The sequence below is a fragment of the Tamandua tetradactyla genome, chromosome 16, assembly GCF_023851605.1.
Source record: "Tamandua tetradactyla isolate mTamTet1 chromosome 16, mTamTet1.pri, whole genome shotgun sequence".
Classification (NCBI taxonomy): Eukaryota; Metazoa; Chordata; class Mammalia; order Pilosa; family Myrmecophagidae; genus Tamandua; species Tamandua tetradactyla.
This window is the reverse complement of record NC_135342.1, coordinates 50,149,603-50,169,455: the sequence shown is the minus strand read 5'-3', so window position 1 is coordinate 50,169,455 and position 19,853 is coordinate 50,149,603. Positions and strand designations below refer to the sequence as shown.

The 19,853-nt window shown below is 37.7% G+C and overlaps 1 protein-coding gene across 1 annotated transcript in view; it reads right to left on the bottom strand.

Annotated features, from left to right (window-relative positions):
* Positions 1 to 19,738, bottom strand: part of OGFOD1 (2-oxoglutarate and iron dependent oxygenase domain containing 1) — a 30,161-nt gene extending 10,423 nt beyond the window's left edge. Inside the window, exons 1-4 of the mRNA XM_077132493.1 lie at positions 19,500 to 19,738; positions 18,079 to 18,224; positions 15,226 to 15,272; positions 5,068 to 5,168 (exon numbers count right to left, since the gene is read on the bottom strand). Of these exons, the coding sequence (XP_076988608.1) occupies positions 5,068 to 5,168; positions 15,226 to 15,272; positions 18,079 to 18,224; positions 19,500 to 19,653 (448 nt within the window). The 5' untranslated portion in view covers positions 19,654 to 19,738. The remainder of the gene's footprint in view (positions 1 to 5,067; positions 5,169 to 15,225; positions 15,273 to 18,078; positions 18,225 to 19,499) is intronic.
* Between the last annotated feature and the right edge of the window lie 115 nt (positions 19,739 to 19,853).

Below are 19,853 nucleotides of genomic sequence, written 5' to 3'. Positions count from 1 at the left end.
CATGTCCACCTGCTTTAAAATGACATTACTTCTCCTTTTTTGCAACTGCAGAAATAAAACTCAATAAATACAAGAAAATCTAAAAATATTTAAGAGTGCATATACAGATCGACTCAGTCATTAGCAAAATTTTTGTTCATGTACTTCCAGTATTTTCCCAACATATACTTGCATTCAATAAAAAAAAAAAAAAAAAAGCATCCGACAGTGGCTGTTTTATAATCTTTTTTATTATTATTTTTTACTTGTTTTATGATCTTTCTTTATAAAATTACATGGCAAATGTCTTTTCTTGTCATTATACACAGTCGACAACAGTTTTTTAAAAATTTTTATTTTTTATTAATTTTTAAAAATATAATAAATGCAAACATTCTTAACTTTTGATCATTCTGTTCTACATGTATAATCAATAATTCACCATATCATCACATAGTTGCATATTCATCCTCATGATTTCTTGGAATATTTGCATCAATTCAGGAAAAAAAATAAAAAGACAATAGAAAAAAATTCATACATACCATATCCCTTACCCCTCCCTTTCACTGATCACTAGCATTTCAATCTAAATTTATTTTAACATTTGTTCCCCCTATTATTTATTCTTATTCCATATGCTTTACTCATCTGTTGATAAGGTAGATAAAAGGAGCATCAGACACCAGGTTTTCACAATCACACAGTCACATTGTGAAAGCTGTATCATTATACAATTATCTTCAAGGAACATGGCTACTGGAACACAGCTCTACACTATCGGGCAGTTCCCTCCAGCCTCTCCATTACATCCTGAATAACAAGGTGGTATCTAATGTATAAGAGTAACCTCCAGGATAACCTCTCAACTCTGTTTGCAATCTCTCAGCCACTGACACTTCATTTTGTCTCATTTCGCTCTTCCCCCTTTTAGTGGAGAAGGTTTTCTCAATCCCTTGATGCTGAGTCTCAGCTCATTCTAGGATTTCTGTTCCATGTTGCCAGGAAGGTCCACGCCCCTGGGAGTCATGTCCCACATAGACAGGGGGAGGGCAGTGAGTTGGCTTGTTGTGTTGGTTGGAGAGAGAGGTCCCATCTGAGCAACATAAGAAGTTCTCTTGGGGGTGACTCTTAGGCCTAATTTTAAGTAGGCCTGACCTATCCTTTGTGGGGTTAAGTTTCATATGAACAAACCCCAACATTTGTGGCTCAGCCTATAGCTTTGGTTGTCCCACAGCTTATGAGAATAAGTTGACAACAGTTTTAATGGATGCATGTTTATTTTACTATATGGATTACACATACTCCCCACCATTCTTTAATTGACTTCCTATTTGTTAGTCTCCACTTCTTGGCCATTATAAAAGTGTGGTATAATGGACATTCTTGTACACAGATCTTTTTGTACTTGCTCTAATTGATTTCTTGAGTTAAACTCTTAAAAACTGTAAGGTGTGGCTGAGCAAGGTGGACATGCATGCAGGGTCAGGAAGAGGGAGAAGGGTTGCAATGAGATGAGATGGATTACACATGGAGGGATTATTTCACTAAGTAAAATGTATTGAAGATAATGGGAGCCAGGTTCTCACTGGCAGATAAGGAATTACACATATGGAAAGGGAGAAACCTAGTCTGAACCCTGAGGTGATGAACTGGTATTAGAGGAATCAATGTATAAATGTGAATTCACAGTTTTCAATATATATAAATAGAAAAATACAAGCAAACATAAATGTACATGTATGCCCATATGTGTATATACAGAAATATCTTTGCTAGCTCTTTTATACTAAAAGGGTCTGGGAGCAATGACACTCCATTAGTAAAGGCACCTAGAGTCCAGGTCTTGATTTCTAAGTATCTTCTACACTGAAAGCGTTCTTTGAAAGACTGGTTGACTCCAGGTCTAGGACACAGAACATATAAGTTTGGGAAATCTTGTTTTGCCAGAAAGTAAGACAGTTCTTAAAGAATGATGAGGATATATCAAAAGGATGCAGAAGTCAGTTTGAAGGGGCTCCCCATCATCAAATCTAAGATATGAATATCAATATAATGATAGTAATGGAAATAGCCCATTACATAAATAATTTGTAAGATCACAGTGATATAAATAAATGAGTGCATAATTGAGAAAGAAAAGTTTTCTTTACAGCTGAATGCCAATTAAGGTAGAAAAAATGACTGTATTAGAGAATTACCTCTTAGCAGCCCTCATAGTAATAATTAGTTTAGCAAGAAACATCAGTAGCTACTAAACCAAGTGAATCAAAGTTCAATAAGACATGGAATATTTACATAATCTCACAGTACCTCCCCACAAAATACTTATTAATTTTTACAGCAAAAAGGCAATGTTACAGTGGAAAAATTCTGACTGATGCCACCTTAATCAAATGGTCAAAGTTCAGCTCACTAGTAATGGGGACATACAGAAATTGTGTACCACCTAACAGGTTGCAGTGAAAACACAGCATCAATTCTTTGATTTTCCTGCTTTGAAAAATGTATGATCTAAATATAATCATAAGGGAACATGAGACAAACCCAAATTGAGGGAAACTTTACAAAATAACTGGTTTACAAATCTTCAGAAGTATCAAGATCATGAAACTCAAGGAAAGACTGAAGAACTGTTCTATGGTGATGGAGACTAAAGACATGATAACCAAATGCAGTGTCAATCCTGGACTGGATCCTTTTGCTCTAAAGGTCCAAATAATAAAACGTGAATGGAGTCTGTGGATTAAGTGGCAATAATGTGTCAATGTTAATTTCCTGGTTTTGATGGTTTATTATTGTTATGTAGGAGAAAGTTCTTGCAGTAGGAATTACTGAAGTATTCAGGAGACAAAGAATAACAGCTCAGTAACCCACTCTCAATTACTGGAAAAAAATTATTTATACTATGCCTGTTATTTTTCCTTAAGTGTGAAATTATTTCAAATTAAAAAGAAAAAAATTAAAGTTAAAAAAGGAATACATTATGGCTTTTATATGTATTGCAAGTTGTCCTCCAAAAGCTGGTAACAATTTATACACCCTCAAGATAGTATATAAGTAAAGCCAAACCAAAATTTTATGTAGTTAACAAAGTAAAATACAATACAACACAACATTTTTCCTTCCAGGTAAGAAAAACAAACTTAACTGCTTTCAAAAAGACATTATATGCTCAGAGATAGAGCTGGTAGGATGGTCCCCAAACTGGTAACAATGGCTACCTCTGAAAAGAGAGAGGCAGGGAGAATGTGAAGGATTCATTTGAACTGTTTTCCTTAAGAATATATTCATTTATAATTTGGGCAGTGACTAAAAAAGTATTTGCAAATTCCCCTTGGGGGACTGGAGAAAAAGGAGGGAATATTCCCCATTTGAAGAATTTTTATATTCTCATAAACAGTGGGACAACCAAATTGAAGACTGAGCTCTTGATCTTGGGGTTTACCCCTGTGAAACTTATTTCTGCAAAGGATAGGCTTGGCCTACTTAAAATTAGGCCTGAGTCACCAGAGAACTTGTTTTGTTGTTCAGATGTGGCCTCTCTCTCTAAGCCAACTCAGCAGGTAAATTCATTGCCCTTTCTCCTACATGGGACATGACTCCCAGGAGTGTAAATCTCCCTGCCAATGTGAGACAGAAATCCTAGGATGAGATGGGACCCGGCATCATGGGATTGAGAAAGCCTTCTTGACCAAAAAGAGGAAGACAGAAATGAGATAAAGTTTCAATGGCTGAGAGATTTCAGAGTCAAGAGGTTAGCCTGGAGGTTATTCTTATGCATTATACAGATACCCCTTTTTAGTTTATGGTGTATTGGAGTGGCAGGAGGGAAGTACCTGAAATTGCTGAGCTATGTTTCAGTAGCCTTGATTCTTTTTTTTGACTTTGAAGCATAAGGTTTAATGAAAAAAACAAAAAAAAAGCAAGTTGCAAAATAAAACATTTAGTAAGATTCCACATGTGCAGAAAAATTCAAGCAAAAGAAATAAAAACATCCGTAAGATCTACAACACCTCAAAAACAAAACACTAACTTTCTTTTCCCAAACTACAAGTTTCTCATATATCTATTTAAAAATAAGTAGTAAAAGTGCTCTACTCTAAATAGAGAGTATGCTATGAATAATTGCTTCCAAAAAGGGCAGTGGGTTAATTGAGCAGAATTTTAACCTTTTACTCAGTGTATTTTATATAGTTTAATTTTTTAAAACTAGAGCTTATGAATTATGTAATTAAAAATGTATAAAATTGTTAAAAAAGCATGATTCCTAACAAAGTTCATATATATGTGTGGACTCCAAAATGAACCTTGATTCTTGAAGATGATTGTGTAACGATGTAACTTTCACAGTATGACTGTGTGAATGTGAAAACCTTGCGTCTGATGCTCCTTTTATCCAGAGTATGGACAGATGAGTAGAAAAATATGGATCAAGAAATAACTAAATAATAGGGGGATAAGGGGCAAAATAAATTTGGTAGATTGAAATACTAGTGGTCAATGAGAGGGAGGGGTAAAGAGTATAAGATGCATGAATTTTTCTTTTTATTTCTTTTTCTAGGGTGATGCAAATGTTCTAAAAATGATCTTGTGTTGAAAACACAACTAAGTGATGATAGTGTGAGCCACTGATTGTATACCATGTATGGACTATATATGTGTGAATATTTGTCAATAAAAATATATTTTTTAAATGTATTCTTATTATCTTCATAATAAAAAAGAAGGGAAAATGGCATTAAGAGAGATGACTGTTCTCTAGAAAATGAAGAGGAGAGTTTACAATATCACATATAAATTTCCTGATACTGTATGCAACATCAATATGTATATGCATTATGAGCATTTTTCTGAAGGTACAGTTCAATAACTCTCATTGGATTCTCAAAGAGATTCAGTGCTATATACCTTCCAGTAACGTGGGTAGTTTCTGTTTATGAGCAGTGTCAGAGTTTCCAAATTAGGAGGATCCTGATACTACAGAGACACATATAGTCTAATATTTTGGTACACTGATGCTATCTATCCATCACTGTTTAGTTAAAGCTTTAAATCTCATAGACATCAGGGCTTTATCCTCCTTACCTGTGAATTCATACTTAGCACAGGACATATCAATGGTTGATTCCAGGTCAATCTTAGAAATGTCAGAAAGCCAGGCCCGGAAATCTTCAAACAGAACTTTCCTAGAAATATAAACAATAGATAACTGTTATGCTATAGTGGAGATATGTCACCCTATTTCTTTCTAGAAATTGCATTTTTCAAGGTATTCATTTCTGAGAATGTTAGTTCAAACTTGCATAAGTTTAAGAATACTTTCCCCAGAGAAATAAATGTAAATCTATATCTAATGTAGTATATTTCTGCTCTAATGTTTCATTTTATCTTCTCACTATTTTCTTTCTTCTAAATTTATTGTATAGCCTACACATCAGTGGTTTGACTTCCTTCATAACAATTTATCACACCAAAGTTCCATTCCGAAGCTACTAATTTTGGACATGATTTCAGCATTAATACTAGCACTATTGTTTAGTGAACATTTGGGTGACAATGTTTTAGAAGATTTAACAAGACTTTAAATGCCAATAATGGCGAATATTAGACTAACTGTTCAAAATCAGTACAATCCTTCACAGATGCTAAGATGTGAGTAAAAGATGGAAGACATTTCCATTTAGCTAAAAGTGGCTCTTGTGTAGAGATTTCTTTAACACAATTTACAACTCACTCAGTCAATCAAATTGAAGATTTTTATCCTTGAACTAAAAACATTTAAAATAATTTACATTCAAATTTTGCGCATAAAGAAACTTAACATTTTTTGGATCATCCTAGTTCAAATGTACATAACTGAAATTCCTATAAGATACAACTATGCTGTTCATAACTAAATATCAAGTCTCCAGGTTAATACTTAAGATTTTATTACCAAGTACCTTTTTATACTATTCTACCCAAACAAAAAAAATTCCTTAAAGTATTGTTTTCAGTTAGTTCAATCAGAAGTGCCATGTAACTTTTTTAAAAAATTGTGGTAACAGTGTATAATATAAAAGTTGTCATTTTAGCCATTTTAAATTCAATAGTATTAATTACTTTTACAATGTTGTACTACTATCACCATAATTTATTATGGAAACTGTACACATTAAGGAATTAACTCTCCCTGTTCCATGGCCCCTGGTAAACCTCTAAACTACTTTCTGTCTTTATGAATTTGCTTATTCTAGACATGTCATATATATGGAATTATAAAATATTTGTCTTCCTGTGCCTGAGTTATCTCAACATAATGTTTTCAAGGTTCATACATGTTATATAGCACGTATAAGAAGTTCATTTCTCTTTATGGTTGAATTGTATTGTCTGTCCATCTATTGAGCCCTGTAATTTGTTTTGTTTTTGTTTTTAACAACACTAAATTTCAAAGTACATTGTGCCGGTTTGAATTTGTTGTGGACCCCAGAAAAGCCATGTCCTTTAGTTCTCATTCAGTATTGCTGGGTGAAAGCTTTTTGATTGCTTCTATGGAGATGTGACTCACCCAATTGCATGTGTACCTTTTGATTAGGTGGTTTCCATGGAGAGGTGTCTCCACCCATTCAAGGTGGGGTAGCTTACTGGAGCCCTTTAGGAGGGAACCATTTTGGAAAAATCTAGAGCCACCAGAGCCCATATAGTCAGAGACCTTTGGAGATGAAAAATGAAAATGTCCCCAGGAGAGCTTCATGCAAGAAGCCTGGAGAAAAAGCTAACAGATGTCGTTATGTTCACCACGTGCCTTTCCAGTTGAGTTGAGAGAGAAACCCTGAATGTCATCAGCCTGCTTGCACCAAGGTATCTTTCCCTGGATGCCTTAGATTGGACATTTCTACAGCCTTGCTTTAATCTGTACATTTTCATAACCTTAGAACATGTAAACTTGCAACTTAATAAATTCCCCTTTTTAAAAGCTGTTGTATTTCTGGTATATTGTATGCTGGCAGCTTGCAAACTAGAACATACATCTTAAAAAGCAGTTACAGAATTTTGGTATGGGTTACAGTTCCACAATTTCATTTTTCTCCTTCTATCTCCTCAAAGACACTGGAGACTAAATGAAATATCAATATACTGATACAGCACTCATACTTATTTGTTAAAGTCTATCTTCTGTTATAACTCTTTTTTTTTTTAATGTTTCCATACACTTTAAAAAATATTTTTATTGATAAATCTTCACATACATACATTCCATACACGGTATACAATCAATGGCTCACAATATCATCACATAGTTGTGTATTCATCACCATGATCATTTTTAGAACCTTCGCATCACTCCAGAAAAAGAAATAAGAAGAAAAAAGAAAAACTCATACATCCTATACCTTTTCCCCTTTCTCTCATTGAACACTAGTATTTCAATCTACCCAATTTATTTTACCCTTATCACCCTATTATTTATTTATTTTTTAATCCATATATTTTTTTACTCATCTGTCCATATCCTGGACATAAGAAGCATTAGATACAAGGTTTTCACAATCACACAGTCACATTGTAAAAGTTTTATCTTTATATAATCATGTCAAGAATCAGGCTACTGGAACACAGCTCAACAGTTTCAGGTACGTCCCTCCAGCCACTCCAATACACCATTAACTAAAAAGGGGTATCTATATAATGCATAAGAATAACCTCCAGGATAACCTCTCGACACTGTTGGGGGGTAGCCACTGAAACTTTTTGTCTCATTTTTGTCTTCCTCTTTTTGGTCAAGAATGCTTTCTCAGTCCCTTGATGCCAGGTCCTGGCTCATCCCAGGATTTCTGTCGCACACTGCCAGGGGAGTTGTGTCCCGTGGGGGTGGGGGTGGGGTGAGGGCATGAGTTCACCTGCTGAGTTGCCTTAGAGAGAGAGGCCACAAATGATAAACAAAATAGGTTCTCTGGAGTTTACTCTTAGGCCAAATTTTAAGTAGGCTGAGCCTATCCTTTGCAGGAATAAGTTTCATAGAAGTGAACCCCAAGATCAAGGGCTTAGCCTGTTAATTTGGTTGTCCCCTCTTCCTTTTCTTTTGATCCTTCTTCCAATCATTAGGGATATTTGGGCTATGCCCCTTCTAATTTATTCATCTTGAAAAGCGGTGTCAACAATATGGGACAGGGGGATGGAAGTAGCTGATATTCTTGGAGAGGCTGGCCCCTCTGGGTTTCAGACTTATATGGCCTAGGAACAGTCTGGAGGTTGTAGGTTTCTGGAAAGTAAACTTTTGTGGAAGCTCAGTAGAGCCCTACATGGAATCTCAGATAGAGCCCTAGGTATTCAATAGGGCTAACAGGAATGATAATGGTTGGGGATTGGCAAACTATAGAAATTAGCAACATCTAGATGAAGCTTGCATAAGAGTAGCCTCCAAAATAACCTCTTGAGTTTATGTGAACTCTGTTAGCCACTGATACCTCATTTTGTTACATTTCTTTTCCCCCTTTTGGTCAGGATGGTGTTGTCAATCTCATGACACCAGGGCCAGGCCCATCCCTGGGAGTCCTGTCCTCACTGCTAGGGAGACTGTCATGTCCCCCCCTTGGGAGGATTTGACACCTAGCAGGGAAGGCAATGATTTTCTTCACAGAATTGGGTAGAGAGAGAAAGTCACTTATGAGCAACAAAAGAGGTTTTCCAAAAGCAACTCTTAGGCACAATCATAGCTGGCTTAGTTTTTCAGCTACAGAAATAAGTTTCATAAAGATCAAGGGCTTTGCCTATTAGCTTGGGAGTTCCTAACGTTTGACAGAGTGTCAGGGATTTCCCAAATGGGAAAGTTTAATAGTTCTATAATTTTTTTCTCCAGTCCCTCAACAGAGTTTGCCAACACTTTTTTTTTCTTTTAGCATCTTTTTATTATAAAGCTCAGTATATCCTCAAGACATATTCTTCATAAACATTGAACATCAGAAACACTGTTCATATTAAATCAGGTTGCATGAATAATACAGAAGTCATGAATTTAAATTATGGCTCATATTCAGAGAAAATGGTAGTGTTTTAGCTTTTAAATAACAATGTTACTTTATTTCTAGAAGCTGAAATTATTAAGTTGTAAATTGTTCTAGTTTGCTAGCTGCCAGAATGCAATATACCAGAAACAGAATGGCTTTTAAAAGGGGTAATTTAATGAGTTGCTAGTTTACAGTTCTAAGGCCGAGAAAATGTCCTAATTAAAACAAGTCTACAGAAATGTCCAATCAAAGGCATCCATCCAGAGTAAGATACTTTGGTTCAAGAAGGCCGATGAAGTTCAGGATTTCTCGCTCAAGTGAGACAGCACATGGCAAATACAGTCAGGGCTTCTCTCTCAGCTGGAAGGGCATATGGCGAATACGGCGTCATCTGCTAGCTTTCTCTCCTGGCTTCCTATTTCATGAAGCTCCCCAGGAGGTGTTTTCCTTCTTCATCTCCAAAGGTCACTGGCTGGTGGGCTCTCTGCTTTGTGGTACTGCAGCATTCTCTGCTCTCTCTGAATCTGTCATTGTCCAAAATATTTCCTCTTTCATAGGACTCCAATAAACCAATCAAGACCCACCCAAATGGGTGGAGATATGTCATCCCCTAATCCAGTTTAACAACCACTCCTGACCAAATCACATCATCCAGGGAGATGATCTGATTACAGTTTCAAACATACAGTATTGAATAGGGATTATTCTACCTTTATGAAATGGGATTTATATTAAAACATGGCTTTTCTTAGGGGGCATACTTCCTTTCAAACCAGCACACTCCACCCTCTGGCCCCTAAAAAAGACATGTTTTTCCCATATATAAAATACATTCATTCCATAACAACATCAGAAACCTTAAACATTTCAGTAGCAATACACATGTAGTACAAAATTAGAGACAGTCCATAATCTCATCAAGTCAGTTACAGGCATAGTCTGTCCTAAGACAAAATTCTCTCCATTTGCTCTGGACCTTTGAAAACTCATAACAAGTTATTTGCTGCCAACATACAAAGGAGGAACATTCATAGGATACATATACACATTTCCATAGAGAGGAAGGAACACAGGGGTCACCAGACCCATACAGTTTCAAAAACCTGCAGGGCAAAGTCCATTAGATTTCAGTCTGAAAGTCATTTATCCTCAGGGCTTTAGAAAGCAGCAGTCCCACCCTTTCCAAGGGCCTACACAGAGACCTGCCTCTCTCTGAATACAACCTTGGGGGACACTGGGGAGACCACCTTTTTCTCAACTCCACCCTCTCCAAGCATCGGGGCTGCAACCAGGTTTTCTGCCATCTCCGAGGCACACACTCAACCCCTCCATGTGGTGGCAGCCAGGCTCTCCCCAATACCCCAAGGAACGTGCTTCACTCTCTCCAAGGCCTGAGGTGGCATGACTCTTCCACTGCAACGAGGTGGAAGGCCCATTCTCTGCCTTCGGGGCAAACTCACCCTCTTCACAGGTTGGGTGGGTCTGCTCTCCTGGCCAAACGCTTCTTGACTTCAGACCTCAGCCTCCATGGTTTTGCCTCTGAAGTTATTTTTCCTCCAATGTGTCCCTTCTCTGAACCCCTCAGTCCGGACTGGCAGCGGCTCTGTTTATACAGGTCCCACAGCACTCTCATCAGCTTTCTATGCAGTAGTGTTGGATCATGCCCATCAGACATAAGGAGTTTCCACAAATCTTTCCTGGATAACTCCATGTCCGATCCTGACTTTCTCTGAAATGGCTGGTTGGTTCAACATTTGTTTAAATCCACATACAGGGCACTATACTCTGGGGTCTCCCTTTCTGGAGGCCCAGAATTTTCCAGAACTTCAATTTCTGATTTCTTTGTACCCAAGAGTTCAGTTTTCAGCTTATCTCTTTCCTGTTGCATTTCACTATAAGCTGCAAGGAGAAACCAGGCTGCACTTTCGACATTTAATTTGGAGATCTCCTCTGCTAAATGTCCAAGTTCATGGCTTTTACAATCTGCCTTCCAGCCAAAGCCACTAGTCAATTTTGCCAGATTATCTGCCATTTTAAAACAAGGGTCGCTTTCCTTCCAGTCTCTAATAACATGGGCCTCATCTCTGTCTAAGGCCTCATCAGAGTTATCTTCAGAGTCTACATTTCTACCAACAGTCTCTTCTAAACATTCTAGGCCTTCTCTATCCAGCTTCTCACAACTTCTCCAGATTCTTCCCTTATCCATTTAAAAAGCCCTTCCAACATGTTTGGTATGTGCGAACTGCAGCAGCAGCACCCCACTCTCTGGTACCAAAATCTGTACTAGTTTGCTAGCTGCCAGAATGCAATATACCAGAAACGGAATGGCTTTTTAAAAGGGGAATTTAATGAGTTGCTAGTTTACAGTTCTAAGGCTGAGAAAATGTCCCAATTAAAACAAGTCTATAGAAATGTCCAATCAAAGGCACCAGGGAAAGATACCTTGGTTCAAGAAGGCCGATGAAGTTCAGGGTTTCTCTCTCAAGTGAGAAGGCACATGGTGAACACAGTCAGGGCTTCTCTCTCAGCTGAACGGGTACATGGCAAATACGTCATCATCTGCTAGCTTTCTCTCCTGGCTTCCAGTTTCCTGAAGCTCCCCGGGAGGTGCTTTCCCTCTTCAAAGGTCGCTGCTGGTGGACTCTGCTTCGTAGTGTTGCTCTCTCTGAATCTGCCAACACTTTTTAATCATCTGCCCAACAGATGCTGATATGTATCCAGGTATTACATTAAGCTATGCAAAATTACAAGCCCTCATTCCCATTCTGGGCTCCTTGAGTTTGGGTGGCTAAAATGAGCTATCCAGCCAGGCTGAGTTAGACTGTGTGCTACAGAAAATTTAGGACAAATAAACCTCTCTTCCTGTTCTCATACAGCAGGTACAGTTCTGAAATATATACAATATCATCCTTTACCCTGTATTCTGATTTACCTTAGTCCCAATCAGTTCACCTAATTCTTATCACTAACTGAAACCAGATCTTTTTTTTAAAGAGTTGTATGTAGCAATGCTGCCTTATAGAGCTGTAGAACTCTAATTCTCTATCTTAGATGTCACACTGGTACTCAGAAGTTCCAGGGAAATACCCAGGTTATACACATATAGTACAGCATTACAGTCTAGCCATAATACTTAAGCTCTGGTCTAAATGTGACTGCTATTCGAGCCTACAATTTAGGCTCCAATTTTCTTACAAGTTTTTCTTAAAAGAGACTATCCAATATTTGTTCTTTGGTTTCTGGTATTTTGAAGAACACAGTGTCCTGATTCACCATTGTTGCATGCCTCATGACTTCATTCCTTTCTGTAGCAGCTGCACAATATTCCATCATATTTATACATTACAGTTCGCCATTCTGCTTCTCAGTCAATCCACCCCTCAGCCACTTCCATCCATTGGGCATTATGGATAATGTCCAAAATAAACAATCCATATCTTACAGTGTCCTCACTTAGTGTACAATCAATTTTAGACCATTTTCATTGGTCCAAAGAGACAACTGATGAACATGGCCTCACCAAATAGGAATCTAAGCCTCTCCCTATCTCTTGTCCTTCCCCATTTATTTACCCCTGATATTGCTGTAATACTGTTGATATCTTCCTGTTGACTACAGAGTACAGCATACAATATTAGATTTTATTAGCTAGGGTTCTCTAGAGAAACAGAATCAGGAGATATCTGTAAATATAAAATTTATAAAAGTGTCTCACTTAACCGTGGGGATGTTAAGAGTCCAAGATCTGTAGGGCAGGCTGTGTGCTGGTAGCTCCACTGAAGGTCCTCAACAAAATCTCAGGAGAGGCTGGCTGGGCAACCATGGGGATGTAAGAGTCCAAGAGCTGTAGGCCAGGCCACGAGCTGGCAGCTCCAATGAAGGTCCTCAATGAACTCTCAGGAGAGGCCGGCTGCCTGGCTGAAGCAGGAAGTCTCTTTTGAATCCTCCTTAAAAGCCTTCTGGTGATTTGATTAAGCATCACTCATTGCATAAGACACTCCCCTTACCTGACTGCAATCAGCTATAGATGCAGCCAACATGGTCATGATTTAAGTCCATGGAATGTCTTCACAGCAACAGGCAGGCCAGCACTTGCCTAGACAATCAGGCACCACCACCTGGCCAAGGTGATACATGAATTTGACCATTACATCCCTCTATTATTAACTCTTTGTACAAGATCAAACCTTTGAAGTAGTTCATGTAAGAATTTATTTATAACTGTAGAGTTAATCAGTAGGATATATGACTCTATAAAACCCCTTTCAATCACATTCACCTTCAATATGGCAATGTTACTTATTATCCCACTAATGAACTACCATCACTTCTGTTCCCTTATATTTAAGCTCACCTTCATTGGGTAACCATCACCCATCTCTAGCTTCTGTGTACCTCTAAGTCCCCTATAATTTACATTGTGAGCCTCTCAGTTAACTTTACCAGAGTCATAGTAGTGAAATGATACAGTATCTATCCTTCTGTGTCTGAGCCCTGTAACTTTTTTTTTTTTTTTGCATTGGCAGGCACCAGGAATTGAACCCAGGTCTCCAGCACAGCAGGCAGGAAATCTGCCAGTGAGCCACTGTCACACTGCCCTGAGTTCTGTAATTTTTAAAAGCACAGATGCAAATTATACAGAATAGGTCATGGTAGAAAAAAAGCTAAACCAGGTTTCAGATAATGTGAGTGATAAACATTTCTGCAAAGACTTGATGCTTTAAGCAACTAATATTATCAAAGTCTTAAATCTTCCTTTTACTGCTTACATCAGCTTCCATACATTATTCCATAAAAAAACTCTTCTTTTACCAATCCTATGAAAGCGCTACAAGGATAGGCTTATTTACTGCATTTGTTAATTGTATTCATGAGGAAAATTAAGAACCCAGCTGGAAAATAAAAGGATCAGCAGTTTTCTGTAATGATCACAGAATTCTGATTTTCTCACCATCTGGCTATTACTCTTGGGTATGAAATGTAACTCGGTCCTAAATGAAATGCTTACAGAGTGGCATGTGAACTAACAAGATAATGCTTTAAAGCATGATAATCTCTCTTTAGAAAAAAAATCTAAAGAAATATTAAATATTTGAGAAATACTTCAGGATCTAACAGAAATAATCTGTGCAGGCTACCATCATATATGGAAATGTAGCAGAATAAAAATCCTTATATAAAGGAAGTATATAATTAATAGCAAACAGCTATTACAAAGTAACATGCTCACTGCAGAAAAACCAGAAAAAAATTCTATATAAGTAAAAAGATACTTAAAAAACTGTATTCCTATCAGCCAGAGTTCAATACTCTCTTTCTATGTGTTTCCCTTTCTGCACACATGGATATCCAAATATAATGACATACTTGCATCTCATTTGTTCAATGGCATCACACGGTGGTGTTTATTCTTTTCTTGACAAGCATATTTTACTTCACTGAATTAAGATGCCTGTCATTATAAGAAGTATCATTAATTTATATATCACTAAGAAAAAAATGCTGCCAATTAACCCGGTGACTGGGTTAGACATCTGGATCTCAGAGAGATACTATCAATTCTAATCAATTCTAAAATACAAATGTAAAACATATGTATTTTAGAATTGATTAAAAATTTTATAACTTTATCATAATCGTGTTAAAATTCACACAGCATCTTTAACGGTTGTATAGTTTTCCATTTTGTTTTGTACCGTTATTTATGTAAATCTTAGGTGGCCATTTAATTTGCATATAATTTTCCACTATTATAAAATACATTACAGTAATAATCTTGTAGTAAAATCTTTGAGCACATCCTTAAGTATTTTCTCAGGATAAATTCTTCTAAGTGGATTAGACATAATTTTATAGGTTTTGACTTATTCTTCAAAACCACCTTGTGAGAAGACTATGACAATGCATAAAGTTATCTTCAACTGGGTCTTTTATTTTTAAGATTTGCCAACCTAATGTGTGAAAAATGGTATCTCTAGAGTTAATTAGTGTTTCCTTGGTTAATAACAAAGTTGAACATTCATACTTAAGAACACAGATCTTGGAATTAGAGAGATCTGGGTTTGTATCCTAGCTTCCCCACCAATTTCTAGCTAGTTAACCTTGAAGAAGTTACTTAATTCTCAGAGTCTGTTTTCTCCTTTAAGAAATGGGGATATTAATGTCAACAAAGATAATATGACAGAACATTTAATTTGCTTACTACTCTGCCTGGCACATATTAGGCACTGAACAAATGTGATTACTTGTTTACCTTAAAGCAGAGATGTGAGGTTCTCTCCTCTTCTTCAAATCATCAGACTTCATCATGAAAAAAGAAAAGAAGGGGTTCCTTCATATATAAGACACACAAAGGGAAATAGTTTAGTGAGTCCTCTAGCAATATAGTATTGTGGTTAAGAATCTGAACTCTGAAGCCAAACTGCCTAGGTTTGATACATGGTCCCTTTATTTGGCAGCTCCACAGGCAAGTTCCTTAGCCTCTTAATGCCTCATTCATTCAACAAATACTTAAGTGATCATTACAGTGGAATTTATATTTTTGTTAAGGGAGATAAAACAATAAACATAAAAAGATTATTATAAAATGTGAAACGTACATAGGAAAAAAAATAGCAGGGTAATAAAGACTGAGAGTATGGAAAGTGGGGTGAGAAATTTTAAATAGGGTGGTCAGGGTAGATGCCACCGAGGTGAGAGAAAGACTGGAAGGAAGTTGGGAAGTGTGCCAAGGGACTATCTAGGCAAAGGAGATTCGAAGCCCTGAGCCTGAAGCTAGCCTGGCCTATTCAAGTAATAGCAAGATTACAGGGCTAGAGCAGAGATCGTGAGGGGTAGAATAGTAGGACACGAGTCCAAAGAGTTAATGAGGGCCCTAGAGCTATTCCAAGTATTTTGGCTTTTACTTAAAGAAATGGGAAGCCATTGGAGTTTCTGAGCAGAGAAATGAAGTGATCCATTTATATTAACTGAGATAAAATTCATATAACATAAAGTTTGCCATTTTAATTTAGTGGTTTTTAGTATATTCAAAATGTATGCAATTATTACCACTATTTACTTGAAGAATATTTTCATTATTCCCCCAACTCTAGATGACCACCAACCTACTTTTCTTCTCCACAGATACGTCTATTTTGTGTGTTTCATATAAATGGTATCATATTATTTGTAACTTTTTGTGTTTGGCTTCTTTCTCTTAGCTAAAGTTTTCAAAGTTCATCCATGTTGTAGAGAATGCATCAGTACTTCATTCCTTTTGATGGCTGAGAAATAGTACATTGCATGAATATACCATATTATTTACTCATTTATCAACTGAAGAACATTTGGGTTGTTTCTACTTTTTGGCTATTATGAATAATACTTCTATGAATATTCTTGTCCAAATTTTTGTGTGAACATGTTTTCAATTCTCGTGGGCCTGTTTTCATTTCAAAACAAGATGACAACTGTAGCTCTGTAGTAGGCAAGGATAGAAGCAAGGAGACTGGTTAATACACTAGTAGAATAATCCTAGTGAGGGACCAAGATAGCTTCGGCCATGTTTTAGGTTGGCATCGGATAAGAAATGTTTTTTTCTGGACATAATTTGAAGGAAGAGCCAGCAGAATTTTCTAAAAGATGGGATAAGAGATGTGAAAAAGGAATCAAGGATGACCTCAAAGATTCTGGCTTTGGCTTGAGCAACTGGGAAGATTAGTGGCCATTAACTGAAATGGGGAAAACAGCAGGTGGGGCAGATTTAGGAGGAGAAGATCAGGAGTTTTGGATTTAAGTGTGAGATATTTATTAGACATTAAAGAGGAGAGGCAAAGCCATGAGACACCATGGGAGTCTGTGGCCCAAGGGCTATGTTTTATAGTACTGCATCATTAAGAAGTCAGATATGAGAAGAACACCTACAAAAGGAAACTGAAGGAATGGGCAATGAGGCAGAAGGAAAGCCAAACATAGCATCCTGCAAGTAGTGTCTTCAGGAGATAGAAGTGATAAGTTGCTCAAATGGAGCTGATGGGTCAAGTAAGACAAGGATTGAAACTGATAATTGGCTAATGTGTAGGGTCTGAATGGCCTTGACAAGTGGAGTTTCAATGGATTGGCAGAAGTGAAAGCCTGACTAAAGCAGGCTTAATAGAGAATGAGAGGAGACAATACAGGCAACTTTTATAAGAAGCTTTACTGTCAAGGGGAGCAAAAAGAATATAGGGTATTAACAGAAGAGGAAAGTTAGGTCAAAAGCTTTTTTCCCTTTAAAACGAGAACAGCTTTTTTTTGTATGTTAAAGTGAATGATTCAGAAGAGAAAGAAAAACTGATGTTTTATAGATGAGTTTCCTCATCTATAAAACAGGGATAGTAATGTATATCGTTTATAGGACTGTTATGAGGATTAAATGAATTAATAAATACAAAGCATTTAGCATGGTACTTAGTAAGACTTGTTTTTAAAAATATAGAATTTGGGCAACTCCTAATGACAAATTTGGTGAGGGGGGATGGAAGATGTCATAGACCCAATTACCAAATCATGCCATAACTCAAGCAAAGAAAAAGAGGTTCAAGCAAGGTTTAAGGAAACAGGTTTTATGTTTACTGTCTTAGGATGGAGTCTAAAAGCAAGTACAGAAAAATTTATTCCCAGCAGAGCAGAGATTCACCACATACCCATGTGGATTCAGGGTCATGAATAGTACTTCCCACCCCTCTCCTTTTTTTTTGGTAGGGTAGGAGTATATAGGCTGGGAATCGAACCCTGTCTCCCACATGGCAGGCAAGCATTCTACCACTGAACCACTAGCAAGTGCTATTTAACCCCTTCATTTATAATGTACTTAATTATTGGATTAATGTATTTCTTGACTATCTCTGTTTCTATTACCTCTATTATTTTAGTTTTAACCTTACAAGGCAGGAACTATCAAACTGCACATCACACAGTTATACACTCAGTACGTTTATATTAAATGGAGGAATGTTTTTGGCAATGTTAAGGTGAGGACCCTCAAAGGCAAACCCAATCTAAAATCCCTAGTCTAAAGATATAGGATGATTTTATAGATAATGAATTTCTTAGGTGGGAAAGCTAATGCACTGGGCATAAATACCTGCTGGAACTTATATAAATCATTATACTTTTCATGGAAGTCCAAGTTCAAAAGTTCCTTCTGAAGCCCTTCCAAGAAGTCTTGGCTTTGGATGAAGTTTGGGATCACGCAGTGAAGAAAGGGGTCCTTGTCCATTACAATGGCTTCTGTTGAACGAAAACATATCTATGGCTTTTTGTCCTTTTGTATTTTTGCCTCTAGAAGCATCGCAGAGAGAATAAAAAAGTGATGGTCATGACTTTTGGGGAACCTAGTATCTAAAATCTAAGATTTGTGGGAAGAAATTATAAGCTCTTTCCTTTTTTTTCTTTATCTAGTCAATGATACTTTTTAAAGATTCTGGGCTTAAAATATTGCTCCTTAATGATTATATGTGTTGTCACTAAAACTAAGGTCCTGCTCTTTTTAAAATATTTTGCTCAATGATTGTCCATTGAATTGAATGTATTTTAGATAAAATTCATAATTCATTTCCCCCCAAAACTTAAGTGAGAATAGTAAATAAAAAATGATAGTAGCAATGTTGGCTGGCAATTTCTTTTCCATCTTGTTCCCGGACCACACAACCCCACACCCCTCAGCCCCTAGAAGTACAGGAGACAGAGATGTCACTGAGTGTGCAGAGCTTGCACGTTAAATACTCAGCTATCCCATTTTACGTGCATCCAGAGCACCCGGGACTCACTTTAAAGCACTTTACAACTAAAACAAAAATCACGGCAGACTACAGAAGGGAAGGATGAGGCATTAAGCAGAACTTTTTGTTCTATAACGTGACATTTGAACTGAGGCAGGTATTGTTCAGTGTAGTTCCTTCCCTTGATCAACACACGTTTATTCTCATAGATCATATCGTCACACTATAGGCATGGAAAAGCGAGTAAACTCAGATCCAGCTCTCAGGCAACTCACAACAAATGCCCTGGTTAAATTATCATGGGACGAGCTTACCCTGGAGGAAATATATACGCCTCTCAAACACTTATTCAAAAATTTACTGGTCCTTAATCATGGAAATACTTATTGATAAATGCATGCATTTAGTAGTTCATCAACCCCATTCGACAACTTTCCGAGATAAACAGCATTAAAAGTTAAATAAATTACCCAACTACGTGCCATCAGTGGGGAGGATTTTAACTCTGGAAACTCTCATACCAGAATTCAACTACGAATTTGCATGCCTTCTACTTTTCGGCCTACGTTTCTTTCTTCTCTTCTGAAGTGTCTAAAGTCAAACCGATCTTTGGAATAAAAGGGGGCTGCAGGCGAGGCAGAAGAATAGAAGGTGGCCATAGTCATCCTCCCCCTAACAGCCTCTTCCCTTGAGGCCGCGCTGCCCAGACTCGGCTCGAGTTCCTGGACTTTTCAGCGGCTCCAGGCCCTTTCGCTGCGGCTCCTCCCTCACAGCACCCGATTACCGTGAACTAAAGGTGCCCTGCGGCTCCAGGCCTCAGCCACCTGCCTCTTCAAGGCTTCCTCCATGACGGCGTCCGAAAACTCTGCCACCACCTCTTTCTTTCCCTTTTTCCCCGCCCGCCCAGGGCCGAGTTCCGCGGGCCGTTTTCCACTCATCTCCACACGGTGGGTACACCTACTCTACACACAGCAGGCGACTCTTCCCTACGGAGACTACAAATCCCAGAACGCCCTCTTTCCCGTGTTCCCAAGCGCCATCCGTAGAAGGAGGCGGGACCTATTCTTGCTATGCCAATGGGAGCGCCAGATATTGCGGCCGTCACGTCAGCGATTGGCCCAATGGCGCTCTGCCTGGG